Here is a 16,502-nt window from a genome sequence, read left to right as displayed (position 1 = left end):
AAACCCCGCCAACGCTTATTTTATAACTCATTAGCTTGTAGACAACTGCCTTATTGTGGGATTGTGCTGGTAGCTCATGATGTGGGTCATTTTCATACATGATCATAAAATTTTTCTGGCACAGAGTTTTTCTGAGATAGCTCACTGTTTATTTTATATTGCTGCTGCTCCCATGGATGCATAACAACACAATTTATCACTGTATTAGCTGCAGCAATCACAAAGGAACAGGTATGGGCTCACCATTGCGAAACAACACTAGAATGATGCAAACAATTTTATTTGTGTTTGGAATGCTTTATACATATGCGAACCAGCTCAAGAGTTAAAAACATATGTCCTGGAGTCATTAATTATTCTAACTGATTTCAACTGAGGAGTATCAGTTCTGTAAGGCACTATCTTATTTATCCTAACTAACTGTGCGTAATCATCAGACAGATCATTTGTTACTAGGTAAACAGTTGTTTTCTTGCTTTGAGCTTCACCCAAGAAAACATTATTAAGTGTGGGCTTACCATTTTTATCCATCCATCTTGGAAAGTTAATTACTGAGATTAAATTATAGGATCAAAATACAGTTTCCAGAGAATGTTTCCTATCAGAATCCTTCAATAAACCTACACTGAAGTCACCACAAACTATTAACTGCTTGCTGCTGTCCTACAGATAGCACAGTCAGGAATCCAGATTCCGTATGAACAGTTGTTTTCCCTATGGGGATCTATACACAGTTACAAATAAACATGTAATGTTTTTCTGTAGTAATTCACAAGCACAATCTTGTGTGTGCTGATCACTACAAAATACACTTGTCTCAATGTTTTTGAACTTGTGTTCTGCCTTAATATATGTAAGAACTACTTTTTCCATATTAGTTCTGCACGAATAAGCTGCTAGAGCATAATCATTTATATATAACTTGTCTAACCCTGTTGTTACATGGTGTTCCAATGGACACAGAATGTCTATTGTTTCATGTTGTTGCTGTTATTGTCTTTGTCTTTGTTGTTGTTGTTGTTGTTGTTATCATTTTTGCTGGTGTGGTCTTCAGTCCGAAGACTAGATTGATGCAACTCTTCATACTACACTATCTTGTGCAAGCCTCTTCATCTCTGAATAACTACTGCAACCTACATCTTTCTGAACCTGCTTACTGTATTCACCTTTGCTCTCCCTTTACAATTTTAACCACCCACACTTCCCTCCAATCCTAAATTGGTGATAATTTGATGTCTCGGAATGTGTCCTATCTACCAGTCTCTTCATTTTCCCAAGTTTTGCCACAAATTCCTTGTGTCGTCCCCCCCCCCCCCCCCCCCCCCACCGCCATTCTATTCAGCACCTGCTCATTAGTTACGTGATCAACACATCTAATCTCTAGCATTCTCCTGTAACACCATATTTCAGAAACTTCAATTCTCTTCTTATCTAAACTGTTTATCGTTAAAGATTGACTTCCATACACTGCTACACACCAGACGAATACTTTCAGGAAGGACTTCTAAACTTAAATCTATATTCAATGTTAACAAGCTTCTCTTTATCAGAAATGCTTTTCCTGCCATTGCAAGTCTACCTCTTATATCCTCTCAACTTTGGCTATCATCAGTTATTTTCAGCCCAAATAACACAACTCATCTACTACCGTAAGTGTCTTGTTTCCTAATCTAATTCCCTCAGCATCATCTGATTTAATTTGACTACATGCAATTATCCTTGCTTTGCTTTTGTTGACAATCATTTTATATCCTCCTTTCAAGACAATGCCTATTCCATTCAACTGCTCTTACAAATCCTTTGCTGTCGTTTATTAGATGACCGGTTTCAGCACTCTGAAGGTGCCATCATCAGATCTGAAATGTGGATTTTATAAACGAGTGCCGAAACTGGTCATCTAATAAATGATTGAAGCGATTGTGGCTTTCAAATTATTTTAAATGCTATAAATGTAGGTTTGCCTTTCCTTAACCTAACTTCTAACGTAAGTCATAGAATCAGTACTGGATCGCACAATTCCACATTTCTCTGGAATCCAAATTGAGGTCTGCTTCTACCAATTTTTCCATTCTTCTGTAAGCAATCCGTGTTAATATTTTGCAAACATGACTTATTATAAACTGATTGTTCTGTAATTTTCACACCTGGCAGCACTTGCTTTCTTTGGAATTGGAATTACTACATTATTCTTGAAGTCTGAGGGTATCTCATCTGTCTCGTATACCTTGCACACCAGATAGAAGAGTTTTATCATGGCTGGCTCTCCAAAAGCTATCATTAGTTCTGATGGAATATCGTCTACTCCCAGGGCCTTGTTTTGACTTAGATCTTTCAGAGCTTTGTCACATTTGTCTTGCAGTATCATATCTCCCATCTCATCTTCATCTATGTCCACCTCCCTTTCTATAATACTGTTTTCAAATTCCTCTCCCTTACTCAATATAATCCTTCCGTCTTTCAGCTTTCCCTTATTTGCTTAGGACTGGTTTACCATCTGAGCTCTTGATATTCATACAGCTGCTTCTCTTTTCCCCAAAGGGTTCTTTAGTGTTTCTGTAGGAGGTATCTATTTCTCCCTAGTGAAATATGCTTCTAAACCCTTGCATTTGTCCTCTAGCCATTCCTGCTTAGCAATTTTGCACTTTCTGTCAGTCTCACTTTTTAGATGTTTGCATTCCCTTTCGCCTGCTTCATTTGCTGCATTTTTAAATTTTCTCCTTTCATCAATTAAATTCAATATCTCTAGTATTATCCAAGGATTTCTACTACGTCTTGTCTTCGTACCTATTTGATCCTCTGCTCCCTTTACTATTACATCTCTACTGTCTACTGTCCCCCTTCCCCTATTCTAGTCAACCATTGTACAATGCTCCCTCTGAAGCTCCCAACAACCTCTGGTTCTTTCATCTTATCCAAGTCCCATTTCCCTAATTTCCTACTTTTTTCCAATTTCTTCAATTTTAAGCTACAGTTCATAACTAACAAATTGCGATCAGAGTCCACATCTGGCCCTGGAAATGTCTTTCCATTTAAAATCTGGTTCCTAAATTTCTGCCTAACCATTATATATTCAATCTGAAACCTTTCTCCAGGTCTCTTCCATGTATATAACCTTTTTTATGATTATTAAACCAAGTGTAAATGGTGATTAAATTACGTTCTGCGTAAAATTCTACCAGGTGGCTTCCTCTTTCATTCCTTTCCTCCAGTCCATATTTACCTTCTGTTTTTCTCTCTCTTCTTTTTCCTGCTATCGAATTCATTCTCATATCTCTTTACATTTTCCAAACAGACAAGAAGCTCTTCTACCCTATTAGTCAATCCTCTAATATTTTGATGAAATATTTTTCTGTGCATTATTAAGCATTTTGTGGGGCTCCTCTGCTATTTTGACCCCTTTCAGAAAAATGTGCCTAAATCTTCATTCTGACCTAAAAAGGTATCTCTCTGACACCAGAAACTACAGGGATCTTGCCTGGTGTGAGTATGGTGGCTGTACACTTCCTGCAAGAAGCTCAGCCAAAGTAGAAGTAGTAGTAGTAGTAGTAGTAGTAGTAGTAGCAACAGCAGCAGCAGCAGCTGTTTTATTCATCTGTGGAACACTTAATGTAATTCATTTATACAGGTATCAGGATACTTACAGATGTAGGTTGACAAGAATGGGATAGGCAGTTGGCCATGTTCTTATAGCATTTGTCCGAAGGAGGCATGGCTCGTAGTTAAAGGCTCTGCCCCAAGATATACATATATTGCAATAAGGGATGACAGTACTTAAACAACCAGGACACATTTTGAATATTTCCCCACACGGATTTAAATAATGGGCATTTCAAAGACTGTTCATTCAGCCTAAGGTTGTTCTACTAACATCCACATGATTTTCATGCAGCATAGCTTACAATGAAAGAGAATCAGAATGGCCGAACCTTCACTATTTAATCCCTGTCTCTGTATATCTCTATTCTGCTTTCATGTGTCATTAATCAACATACAGTATTAATATTTTGATAGTGCTGATGATGGTTTTTTGTTTCTGTTTGTTTGACGATGCCCGCATTATAACTGCTATGTGTGACCATGACACGGCTGTGGAAGCAACGATTACCAGGTACAAAGGACAACTAAAAGAAGCAGAAAGATATATATTTTCAATAAACTAGGCAAAAAATCTGAAGTGCCATATCTCAATAAAAAACTTGAAACTTTCAGCACAGGGCAGAAGCATGTAGAGCAACTATGGCTCAAGTTTGGAAGAATAGTTGACCATGCACTGGACAGATATGTACCCTGTAGAACAGTTCATAATGGGAGGGACCTACCATGGTATACCGTCACCTTAAAGAAACTTCTAACAAAACAGAGAACCTTAGAACATATTCTGAATCGAACATAATGAGGTGTCTTGAAATGAATGACCTCCTCCATGGATTCCGAAAACATCAATCATTTGAAACTCGATTTGTACTTTTCTTACATGGCATACTGAAAACTTTGGATCAAGACAGTTATGTAGATGCAGTAGTATTTCCTGACTTCCAGAATGCATTTAACTCAAGTATCATACCTACACTTATTGTCATAAGTTTCCTCATATGGGGTGGTTGTTGTTGTTGTTATTGTTGTGGTCTTCAGTCCTGAGACTGGTTTGATGCAGCTCTCCATGCTACTCTATCCTGTGCAAGCCTCTTCATCTCCCAGTACGTACTGCAGCCTACATCCTTCTGAATCTGCTTAGTGTATTCATCTCTTGGTCTCCCTCTACGATTTTTACCCTCCACGCTGCCCTCCAGTACTAAATTGGTGATCCCTTGATGCCTCCTACGAACCGATCCCTTCTTCTAGTCAAGTTGTGCCACAAACTCCTCTTCTCTCCAATTCTATTCAATACCTCCTCATTAGTTATGTGATCTACCCATCGAATCTTCAACATTCTTCTGTAGCACCACATTTCGAAAGCTTCTATTCTCTTCTTGTCTAAACTATTTATCGTCCATGTTTCACTTCCATTGGCTACACTCCATACAAACACTTTCAGAAACAACTTCCTGATACCCAAATCTATACTCGATGTTAACAAATTTCTCTTCTTCAGAAACGTTTTCCTTCCCATTGCCAGTCTACATTTTATATCCTCTCTACTTCGACCATCATGTTATTTTGCTCCCCAAATAGCAAAATTTCTTTACTACTTTAAGTGTGTCATTTCCTAATCTAATTTCCTCAGCATCACCCGACTTAATTCGACTACATTCCATGGGGTATCAAATGAAATTTGTGACTGGCTCAAGGACTTTACGATAGGTTGGACACAGCACGTTATCTAGATGGAGAGTCATCATCAGATGTAGAAGGAACTTCGGATGTGCCCCAGGGAAGTGTACTGGCACCCTTGCTGTTCAAGTTGTATATTAATGATTTTGCAGACTATATAAATAGTACCCTCATACTGTTTGCAGATGATGCAATTATTTACAATGAAGTGCTGTCTGATAGAGGCTGCATAAATCATGTCAGATCCTTGTAAGGTTTAAAAGAGGTGCATCAACCGGCAACTTCCTTTAAACATTCAGAAATGTAAAATTGTGTACTTCAAAAAAAGTAGTATCACATGACTATAATTGGCCAACTCATACAAATACCTGATTGCAACACTTTGTAGGGATATGAATTGAACGATCACATGGGCTCAGTTGTGGGTAAAGCAGGTGGTACACTTTGGTTTATTGGTAAAATACAGTCTACCAATGAGATTACTTACAAATCACTTCTGCAACACATTCTAGAATACTGCTCATGTGTGTGGGACCAGGACTAACAGGGGGCACTGAACATATACAGAGAATGGCAGCAAGAATGGTAAAGGGTTTGTTTGATCCACGTCAGATGTGTTACAGAGATGCTGAAGCAACTGAACTGGCAGCATCTTGAAGACAGACCTAAACCATCTCGAGAAAGTCTGTCCAAGTTTCAAGAATAGGCTTTAAATGATAACTCTACGAATATGCTACAACCATCCATGTATCTCACACATTGGGATCATGAGGACAAGATCATAATAACAGAGGCATTAAAACACCCATTCTTCCCACATCCCATAAATGAATGGAATGGGAAGAAATCGTAATAACTAGTCTAATGGGCCATACAAGATCAGGATAATTACAGCACACACAGAGGTGTAAAAACAATCATTCTTCCCCCACTCCATACATGAATGGAATGGGAAGAAATCTTAGTATAACGGGCCAATCTTCTACCACTCACTTCAAGGTGGTATGCAGAGTATGGATGTAAATGTAGTAGGCAATCAACACATTCAAGTGGTGTATTTTGAACAGGTAGTAGTTACTCCCACTGCTGCATCTTGAAATGTCAGTTAGTTCAGTATAGCAGATGTTTGGGGCATGGTTTCTATACAGTACAGCTATTATGGGCATTCCAAAGCCTCTATTTATTCGGCCTAAGGCTGTTATAACAACGCCCACATAATTTTCACATAGCACTGTTCACAGTGAAGGGGAATCAGAGTGGCTGAACCTTCATTAATGAATTCCTGTCTCTATATATCTCTATTCTGCTTTCATGCGCCATTCATCAACATTTAGTACTAATGTTCTGATAGTGAAGAAGATGGTTTTGCATTTCTGGCACTGGCAATTCTAGCCGCTGTAGGAAAAGCAAGTCTGTAAATATTTTGCTAGAGTGCACAAGAATATGGTAACGTAAGCAGCAACCATTAGGGAAGGTTTCACAAATGATTAGACGAAATAAGCACGTGGTACACTTCATTACCTCTCTTGCTTCTTGTCTGTGTTTGCAGGATAAAATGTGTAATAAGCAAGTTTATTTTTGTGAGTGTATTGTGTCTGTGTTTTATTTTCTTGCAGCATACCACAGATATGGAAAGAGCTTGGACCTGAAGTGAAAGAACTTGGTGTGCCCATACCAATCTAGACATCAATCAAGAACAAAAACAGTGGAAATGCAAGTGAGGGTGTATACATAATTTCAAAGGAGCAATGTATGTTTGTACGTCTAGCTACCAACATCACAATAAATCGCTCTAAAAAGAGATTTAATGCAGTGTAGCACTTAAACTACATAGTTTTGTAATAAGTTAAGTATAAATATGAAAACCAAACAATGCAGAATGTAGGCTTAGCAAATTCTTCTAACAACATTGGAACTGCTCAGTTTGCTTCTATCAACCAATCACAGCACAGTACCTCTGACCTCATAGAACATCAAAGTTACATCGCGAAAACTCATAAATGCCAAGCATTGAATGCTACAAAAAATTAAACATCTCAAGTACAGAATCAAACACAAGAAATACATTAAGCATCCATCCCAAAGGTATCAGACACCACATTGATGAACTCTCGAAAACACATAACTTTTCATATGTTTGTTACAATAAAATGTCGAGAAATGTGACGTTAGTGGCTAAACACGCTTCCTATACACCTTACCTTGAGGAGTTACCTTTTGGTTTATTTTAGTAGTTGACTATGGAAAGGATGGGAGATACAATGCATAAATTTTTTTGAGATACCTGACACCATGGTTACAATCAGTAAATGTCACGAACTTCCCAAATACAGAAACCACGAGCTGCACATGGCCTAAAATAATTAATGTAAACTAGAGAAAACAGAAATTAGGATGGCTGAATGAAGACTGAAGCCTTCATATGCATGTGTTACTGATACTACAAACACCTTATTTCACAATGTAACATTACACACCCTATCAGCTGCCACCACAACCATAGGGCGGGTGTTTGGTTTCCATTTTGTGTGCCACAAATAACCATTTGATTACCTGAAGGCTGAGTCAGCAGCCACAGTACTATGTGAAATGACAGAGGGGTATTGTTATTATTTACTTGAGGTACATTTTTTATCAAATCCCTACTCTTTGTTGCTGGAATAATCTGTCACTGATCGAACATACTGAAATAAAGTATCTCTTAGCTAGTATTTTAAATATACTGAGGTGACAAAAGTCATGGGCTACCTCCTAATATCATGTCGGACCTCCTCCAGCACTGATATGCACCCATGGTCTAGTGGTACAGTCTTTTATTAGTAATCAAAAGTTCTTGGTCCTGGGTTCGAACCACACAGCTGCTTTAAGCCTAGTCTGATGATGTGTAGAAGTAGAAACAGAGAAACAGGAGTCGATACAAGAGAGATGAGGGATCCAGCATTAAAATCAGAAAAATGACTATTCACATTGGTGTGTAGAATGTATGAGGCTGGCGATACATCATCTGGCTTTCAGAAAACATCATCTACAAAAATTCTGAAAACTGCAAGAGCCAACAAGTGCAAAAATTATTGCATGATCATCTTAACAGTTCATGCATCCAACAAGAAAGGTAATTCTGACATTGTGGTTAATAATGGAAACAAGACTAAAGAAAAATCAAGACATAGCCACAGAATTTGTTGACCCACAGAAGTGTTCAACAATGTCAAGTGGTGCAAAATTCTGAGAAAAATAGGGGTAAGCTATAGGGAGAGACTGGTAATATAAAAAATGTACAGCAGTCAAGATGGAATAATAAGAGTGGAAGACCAAGAACGAAGTGCTCAGACTAAAAGGGTGTAAGGCAAGGATGTGGTCTTTCGCTGCTACTGCTCAATCTATACATTAAAGAAGCAATTACGAAAATAAAAGAAAGTTTCAAAAGTGAAGTTAAAATTCAAGGTGAAAAGATATCGATGATAAGATAAGCTGATGACACTGCTATCCTCAGTGAAAGTGAAGAAGAATTACAGAATCCGCTGAATGGGATGAACAGTCTAACGAATACAGAATATGGACTGAGAATAAATTGAAGAAAGATGAAAGCAATGAGAAGCAGCAGAAGTGAGAACAGTGAGAAACTTAACATAAGGATTGGTGATCACAAAGTAGGTGAAGTTAAGGAATTCTGCTACCTAGGGAGCAGAAAACCCACAATGGATGGAGTGAGGACAACATAAAAAGCAGCCTAGCACTGGCAAAAAAGAGCATTCCTGGCAAAGAGAAGTCTACTAGTATTAACAATAGGCCTTAATTTGAGAAAGAAATTTCTGAGGAGGTATGTCTGGAGTATAGCATTATGTGGTAGTGAAACATGGACTGTTGGTAAACTGAAAAAGAAGAGAAAAATGGCTCTGAGCACTATGGGACTCAACATCTTAGGTCATAAGTCCCCTAGAACTTAGAACTACTTAAACCTAACTAACCTAAGGACATCAACACACACCCATGCCCGAGGCAGGATTCGAACCTGCGACCGTAGCAGTCCCGCGGTTCCGGACTGCAGCGCCAGAACCGCACGGCCACCGCGGCCGGCAAAAAGAAGAGAATTGGAGAATCTGAGATGATGGGCTACAAAAGAATGTTGAAAATTAGATGGACTGATAGGGTAAGAAATGAGGTTATTCTCCAGAGACATGGCAATGAAGAGAATATAAGGAAAACATTAATAAAAAGAAGAGACAGAAAGGTAGGATACCTGTTAAGACATCATGGAATACCTTCCATGGAAGCAGGGGAGATGTAGAGGGTAAAAACTGTACGGGAAAACAGAGATTGGAATATGTCAAGTAAACAAACAAAGGGGTAGGCTGCAGGTGCTACTCTGAAGAGAGAGGAATATGTGGGGTATGCATCAAACCAGCCAGAAGGCTGATGGAGGGTGGAAAAAAAAAAAGTGGAGGGGTGCGCAGCAACTCGGTGTTGCACGGACTCAACAAGTCGCGGGAAGTTTCCTGCAGAAATAGTCAGCTATCCTTAGCTGCGAAACGTTTGCGGGTGCAGGGTTTGTGCATGAACTGACCTCTCTTACATCCTGTAAATGTTCAATGGGATTGTTGTCGTGCAATCTGGGTGGCCAAAAGCAATCACTTGAATTTTCCAGAATGTTCTTCATACAAACGGCAAACAATTGTGGCCCAGTGACGTGGCGCATTGTCATCCATAAAAATTCCACCCTTGTTTGGGAACAGGATATCCACGAATGCCTGCAAATGGTCTCCCAGTGGCCAAACATAACCATTTCCACTCAATGATTGGTTCAGTTGGACCATAAGACCCAATCCATTTCCTGTAAATGAAGCCCACACCATTATGGAACTACCACCAGCTTGCACAGTGCCTTTATGAAAGCCTGGGTCCGTGGCTTTGTTGAGCCAGCACCACACTCAGACACAAATAAATTGGCACTTATTTGACCACATCATGGATTTTCAATCGGCTAGGGTGCAACCTAGACTTAGAGAAAGCTTTTGACAATGTTGACTGGAATACTCTCTTTCAAATTCTAAAGGTGGCAGGGGTAAAATACAGGGAGCGAAAGGCTATTTACAATTTGTACAGAAACCAGATGGCAGTTATAGGAGTCGAGGGACATGAAAGGGAAGCAGTGGTTGGGAAGGGAGTAAGACAGGGTTGTAGCCTCTCCCCGATGTTGTTCAATCTGTATATTGAGCAAGCAACAAAGGAAACAAAAGAAAAATTCGGAGTAGGTATTAAAATTCATGGAGAAGAAATAAAAACTTTGAGGTTCACCGATGACATTGTAATTCTGTCAGAGACAGCAAAGGACTTGGAAGAGCAGTTGAATGGAATGGACAATGTCTTTGAAAGGAGGATATAAGATGAACATCAACAAAAGCAAAACAAGGATAATGGAATGTAGTCTAATTAAGTCGGGTGATGCTGAGGGAATTAGATTAGGAAATGAGACACTTAAAGTAGTAAAGGAGTTTTGCTATTTGGGGAGCAAAATAACTGATGATGGTCGAAGTAGAGAGGATATAAAATGTAGGCTGGCAATGGCAAGGAAAGCGTTTCTGAAGAAGAGAAATTTGTTAACATCCAGTATTGATTTAAGTGTCAGGAGGTCGTTTCTGAAAGTATTTGTGTGGAGTGTAGCCATGTATGGAAGTGAAGCGTGGACGATAAATAGTTTGGACAAGAAGAGAATAGAAGCTTTCGAAATGTGGTGCTGCAGAAGAATGCTGAAGATTAGATGGGTAGATCACATAACTAATGAGGAAGTATTGAATAGGATTGGGGAGAAGAGAAGTTTGTGGCACAACTAGTCCAGAAGAAGGGATCGGTTGGTAGGACATGTTCTGAGGCATCAAGGGATCACCAATTTAGTATTGGAGGGCAGCGTGGAGGGTAAAAATCGTAGAGGGAGACCAAGAGATGAATACACTAAGCAGATTCAGAAGGATGTAGGTTGCAGTAGGTACTGGGAGATGAAAAAGCTTGCACAGGATAGAGTAGCATGGAGAGCATCAAACCAGTCTCAGGACTGAAGACAACAACAACAGGGTGCAACCGATATGGTCACGAGCTCAGGAGAGGCCCTGAAAGTGATTTCATACCGTTAGCAAAGGCACTTGCATTGGTCATCTGCTGCCATAGCCCATTAACATCAAATTTTGTCACACTGTCCTAATATATACGTTGGTTGTATGCCCCCATTGAATTCTGTGATCATTTCACGCATTCTTGACACACTCTTGACACTGTGGATCTTGGAATATTAATTCCTAGCGATTTCCAAAATGCATGTTCCTTGCATGTGGCTCCAACTACCATTCCATGTTCAAAGTATTTTAATTCCTGTCATGTGGGCTTATTCACATCGGAAACCTTTTCACACAAATCAACTGAGTACAAATGAAAGCTCCGCAAAGCACTGTCCATTTATAACCTGTGTACATGATACTATTGCCATCTGTATATGTGCATATTGCTATCCCATTAGATTAGGCACCTCAGTGTAAGTTAATTTTTGTAATCTCTTCAATCCTGTCGCAGTCTGTTGCTAAACTTATGAACTTAATATGCATCCTGAGTTCAAATACAGTGAAAACAAATATGGAATGTAATGCAGTATCTCAAGACAGCATTTTATTCACATCAATCATGCATGTAGAGCAATTAGATCAATTCACAGAAAAGCTGTTGTGTAACTAGTTAACATAAAGCAATTATTGTCAAGTTTATTCAGTGAAAGTGAGAAATAAGAAACACAAATTAACAGTCACAGAACTTCGGACTGTGGCAAGGAGAAATGATCACAGTGCTCCTGGAGGCCAATGCATGAACAATGTTGACAGCTCATCAAGTGAATCAGCTGTCCACCTGATGTAGCTACAGTCTGCTACTCTTCACTACAACCAACCTTAGGCAGTTATTTGTAAAATTTTATTCTTCCATAGAAAATGCTGTTTCGTGTTTTATGTTTATTCTTTCTTCGTAAATATGAGTTTGATCTAGATCTAGAGGACATGGTCATGGAAAAAGGTGTTTATGCAATAATTATCTTTTTCTATGTCCATTACTGGCTGATAGATGTACTCACACAGTGTAGTTAAAATTCACAATATTTTTAACAGATCTTTGTAATGAGTTTGATTACTATTGTTGCTTATTATTCTTATGGCCTTTTTCTGTTATATGGAAAATGTGTTTATACTTTGCGCATTTGTTCCATTCTGATGAACACCATACCATTAACAACATTTTCAAATGTCAGTGTGCATAATGCTATTGCTTGTACCCTTCACTGGAATTTCTAGTCTTGAAAAATCACAAAATTTGGTTGAGAGAAGTTGCATCATCAACCATACAGTCAAGTCTTACATATCCGCACTTTTACATACTTACTGTAATGAAGCTATTTTGGTTTCTCAGTTCTTTCTAAGTTCCATAGCTTATAATCACAACATTTTTACTACAGTGCAGGATGTTCACACATTTACAAAATTAATACATTATACCAGTAAATATTTGATCATAGACCGATCATTTACATGTTACCTGTATTAATATTAGGAATATAGTTAACCCTTGTCTAAAATGATAAATTAAAACATTCATAAGCAATCCATTCCAAAATTAATTTATTGGGTGAAAATAAATAACACCTACAAAAAATGCAGGAAACAAACTGTTACTTACCATAAAGAAGACACGTTACGTTGAAGACAGGCTCCATTAAAAGACACGAAGCTTTTGGCCACAGTCTTCATCAGCAAAAGAGAAAGAGAGAAATGTACACCATTCATATACACAACCAAGCACACCTCATGCAAACATGACCACCAGCTCCGGCAGCTCAAGCCAGGATGGATCTATCACATGGGATGACAGCAGATTATGACGACAAAGTATGTTCCTTCAGACTTAAATGTTGGAATGCTTCACAAAATTTAAAGGGTGTCAGCGACAGACATATAAAACATTATATTAACACTGAAAAACAAAAATTCTTCAGGTTGGGATGGGATACACACAAAAGTTCTCAAATTTGTGCATAAAATAACAAGACACGACTATCTTTAATAAAAAGTCAGTCTTTTGAACATGGATGTTTCCCAGAGGTGCTAAACTATGCGGAAGTAAAACTGCTGTTCAAAAAAGGGTCAAGAGAGGATATGGGAAATTATTGTCCCATCTCTCTTCTCCCAGTCCTGTCAAAAGCATCTGAAACAGCTGCTACCATCCAGATTCAAAATTTTATTAAAAAATATGAGATTATTTTGAAAATTCAATTTAGCTTCCAATGCGGAAAAAGCACTACAGATGCAGTAAACAAATTTGTTGATAAGATTAGTTCATCATTAGACAATAAGAATAAAGTCACAGGGATCTTTCGTGATCTCACAAAAGCTTTTGACTCAGTAAATCATACACTTCGTATCCTCAAACTTGACAAATATGGAATTAGGGGGTAGTACTTTACAATGACTTACTTCATACCAGTGCAACAGGGAAGCAAAGAGTGGTTGTCTCTACAAATGCAGCAAATTACTTTTCCAAATGGAAGACAGTAACACAAGGTCTCCATCAAGGTTATATCCTAGGAACTATTTTGTTTCTATTCTACATTAATGACTTATCAATCAATAAAATGCCCCATTAGTCTTATTTGCAGATGACACTACTGTATTAATTGAAGAACAGGAGCCAGAAACTATTCCTATCAGCATCATCAATACAGCAGATCATTTAGAAACTTGGTTTCATCTCAACACATTAACCCTAAACATCCCAAAAACCCATGTGGCCCAGTTCAGAAAAAAACAGTCAACATCCCAGGATATTAAAATCAATCACAAAAATCAAAATCTAGAAGTCGATTCTGTGAAATTTTTAGGATTGAACCTAGACAAGAATTCAAATTTGAATACACATGTTAGCTATTAAACAAACTATGTAACTTTGCATTTTCAATGCACATATTAGCTAATGCCACTGACATGGACACAAGGAAAAATGCATACCATAGCTATTTCCAGTCATTTATAAGGTATGGTATTGTTTTTTGGGGAAATTTGAGAAACTTAATGTGCATAGTGAAATTACAGAAATAATTGTTAGAAACGTGTGCTGCACATCCAAGAAAATAATGTTGCCCACTACTTAAAAATCTGAAATTATTAAAAGTGTCCTCCCTTTATATCTATGATATTATAACTTTTTTACGCAACAGTTTAGAATTATGTCAAGAGAACTGCTTTGATCACACTTACAATACAACAAATAAAGAAAATTTTATGCTGCCTGCTCATTGTTTAAAATTATATTCTCAAACTCCCCAGTATAAGGGAATGAAAATTTACAACAAACTACAAGCCAAAAACATTCTGAGTATGAACCTAGATTCACTGAAAAGAAAGCTGCATGATACTCTACTTCAGTGATGCTACTACTCAGTTGAAGAATTTGTGAACGATGAACTGAATATTTGAGCAGGATGTAGTTGTATCAATTGTCTTATTATGTAAATATGACATAAGTTACATTAATGTTTAAATCATCTTATTAACCTTAGTGTTATACCAATGAAATTGTATAAACCATATTTTTATGTGTCTCCTGTACTCTAATCAAATCATTAGCTTATCTATGTTATGAGACAAATAAACAACTATTCCTAATTCACAGCAATCTGGAGGGGGTGGAGAAAGGAAAGCAGTATGCAGATTACAGGGCAGAGGAATGCTGTTTGATGGAGTGTGCAGGTCTAGGATGTCCATAGGTGCAGTGTTAGGAGGTAGTGGGGCAGGGAGATGGGGAAAAAAAGAGTGAAGAGGAGAGGAGCAGGGAAAGATGGGCAGTTGTGTTGGCAGAAGGCAGCAAACAAAGAGGACAGATAGGAGTTATGCTTACAACATGTTCTTCGCTCCCATAACTATCCCAGCCTCAATGTACAGTAACATACCTTCCACACTTCCACTGTTGAACAGTTTCCATCCCCTCTGTCTTATCATCTAATTGTCATTCTCATCTCTCAGCCTCTTTGTTTGCCAACCTCTGCTGCCTTCGATCCTTTTTTCCCCGAGTCCCTGCACCAAAACCTCTTTACGCTGCACCTGTTGGCATTCTAGTCCCTACACACACTGCCAGACAGAGTTCCTCTGTCCCCTGACCTATACATTGCTATCCATTCCTCTTCCCTGCCCCCTCCAGATTGCTGCTGCCATCACAAGTGAGAGTTACATTCTGGCGTGAGCTGCTGGAGTTGGCAGTCATGTGTGCATGAGATGTGCTTTCTTGTGTGTGTATATGGGGTGTGTGTTGCTCTGTTACTCTTTTGCTGATGAAGGCTGTGGCTGAAAGCTTAGTTTAAATGTCTTTTAATTGAGCCTATCTGCAACTTAATGTGTCTTTTTTATGGTTGATATCCTTACATGGAGTTTCCATTGCTTGATTTAACACACACAATTTTAGACTGTTTTTAATTTTTGATATTGTCTTATAATCTTTGAAGGAAAACAAAATATTTTACATCAGTGTAATTGTAGTGTTTCTGAATGATCCGTAGGTTCTTCAAGTACAGAAAAAGATGCTAGTAAATGCAGAATTTTGTTTTTATTACACACAATTAAATATTTTTGTAATTTAGCAATGTTAAGGTAATATTTCAGTTATACCAGTCTTTAAACACTAATGTCTGAAAAAGAATTCCATGAAATGTTTTTGTGGTGCTTTATGAGTTACAGTAATACACACAAAATTAAAGAGTACAGCTGAAAAGAACGCCGTACAAAAGGAGTCACTGCAAGTGTTGGGAAACACAAAGAAATCGAAAGCAGCACAGAAATGTACACAATATCACCATTAGCATCCTGAGCGACAGTTACTACAACCACTCAAGCGGATACAGTAATTGTTTGCACTATTATGTTAATTATAGATGTATTTGGAAGTAAACTTTCCACAGTAAACAACAATTCACATCTACTTTTATCTCATACAGAACAGTACATTTAGAAAAAAATAGCAAAATATTAATGTTATTCAGCTGTAAAGTGTATATTTACCTCCCACAGAATATGCTGCAGAATTTGTCCATTTTCCTTATCATTCCGACATATACTTTCAAGCAGAGACATCTTGTCTGTGTCCATGGGAGATCTGCAAGATTATTAAGACTTCAGCTTGAGTTTGAGGTTCATTTTATCATTTGTTAGACTCTT

General features: G+C 38.1%; 1 protein-coding gene across 1 annotated transcript in view; it reads right to left on the bottom strand.

The window, feature by feature from the left end:
* The window catches only part of LOC124777774 (serine-protein kinase ATM-like), a 470,606-nt gene that overhangs the window by 130,348 nt on the left and 323,756 nt on the right, over window positions 1-16,502 (bottom strand). The window contains exon 32 of the mRNA XM_047253284.1: window positions 16,347-16,440. Within this exon, the coding sequence (XP_047109240.1) occupies window positions 16,347-16,440 (94 nt within the window). The remainder of the gene's footprint in view (window positions 1-16,346; window positions 16,441-16,502) is intronic.

The sequence above is a fragment of the Schistocerca piceifrons genome, chromosome 2, assembly GCF_021461385.2.
Source record: "Schistocerca piceifrons isolate TAMUIC-IGC-003096 chromosome 2, iqSchPice1.1, whole genome shotgun sequence".
NCBI classification, from domain to species: domain Eukaryota; kingdom Metazoa; phylum Arthropoda; class Insecta; order Orthoptera; family Acrididae; genus Schistocerca; species Schistocerca piceifrons.
This window is presented reverse-complemented; position numbering and strand designations above follow the sequence as displayed.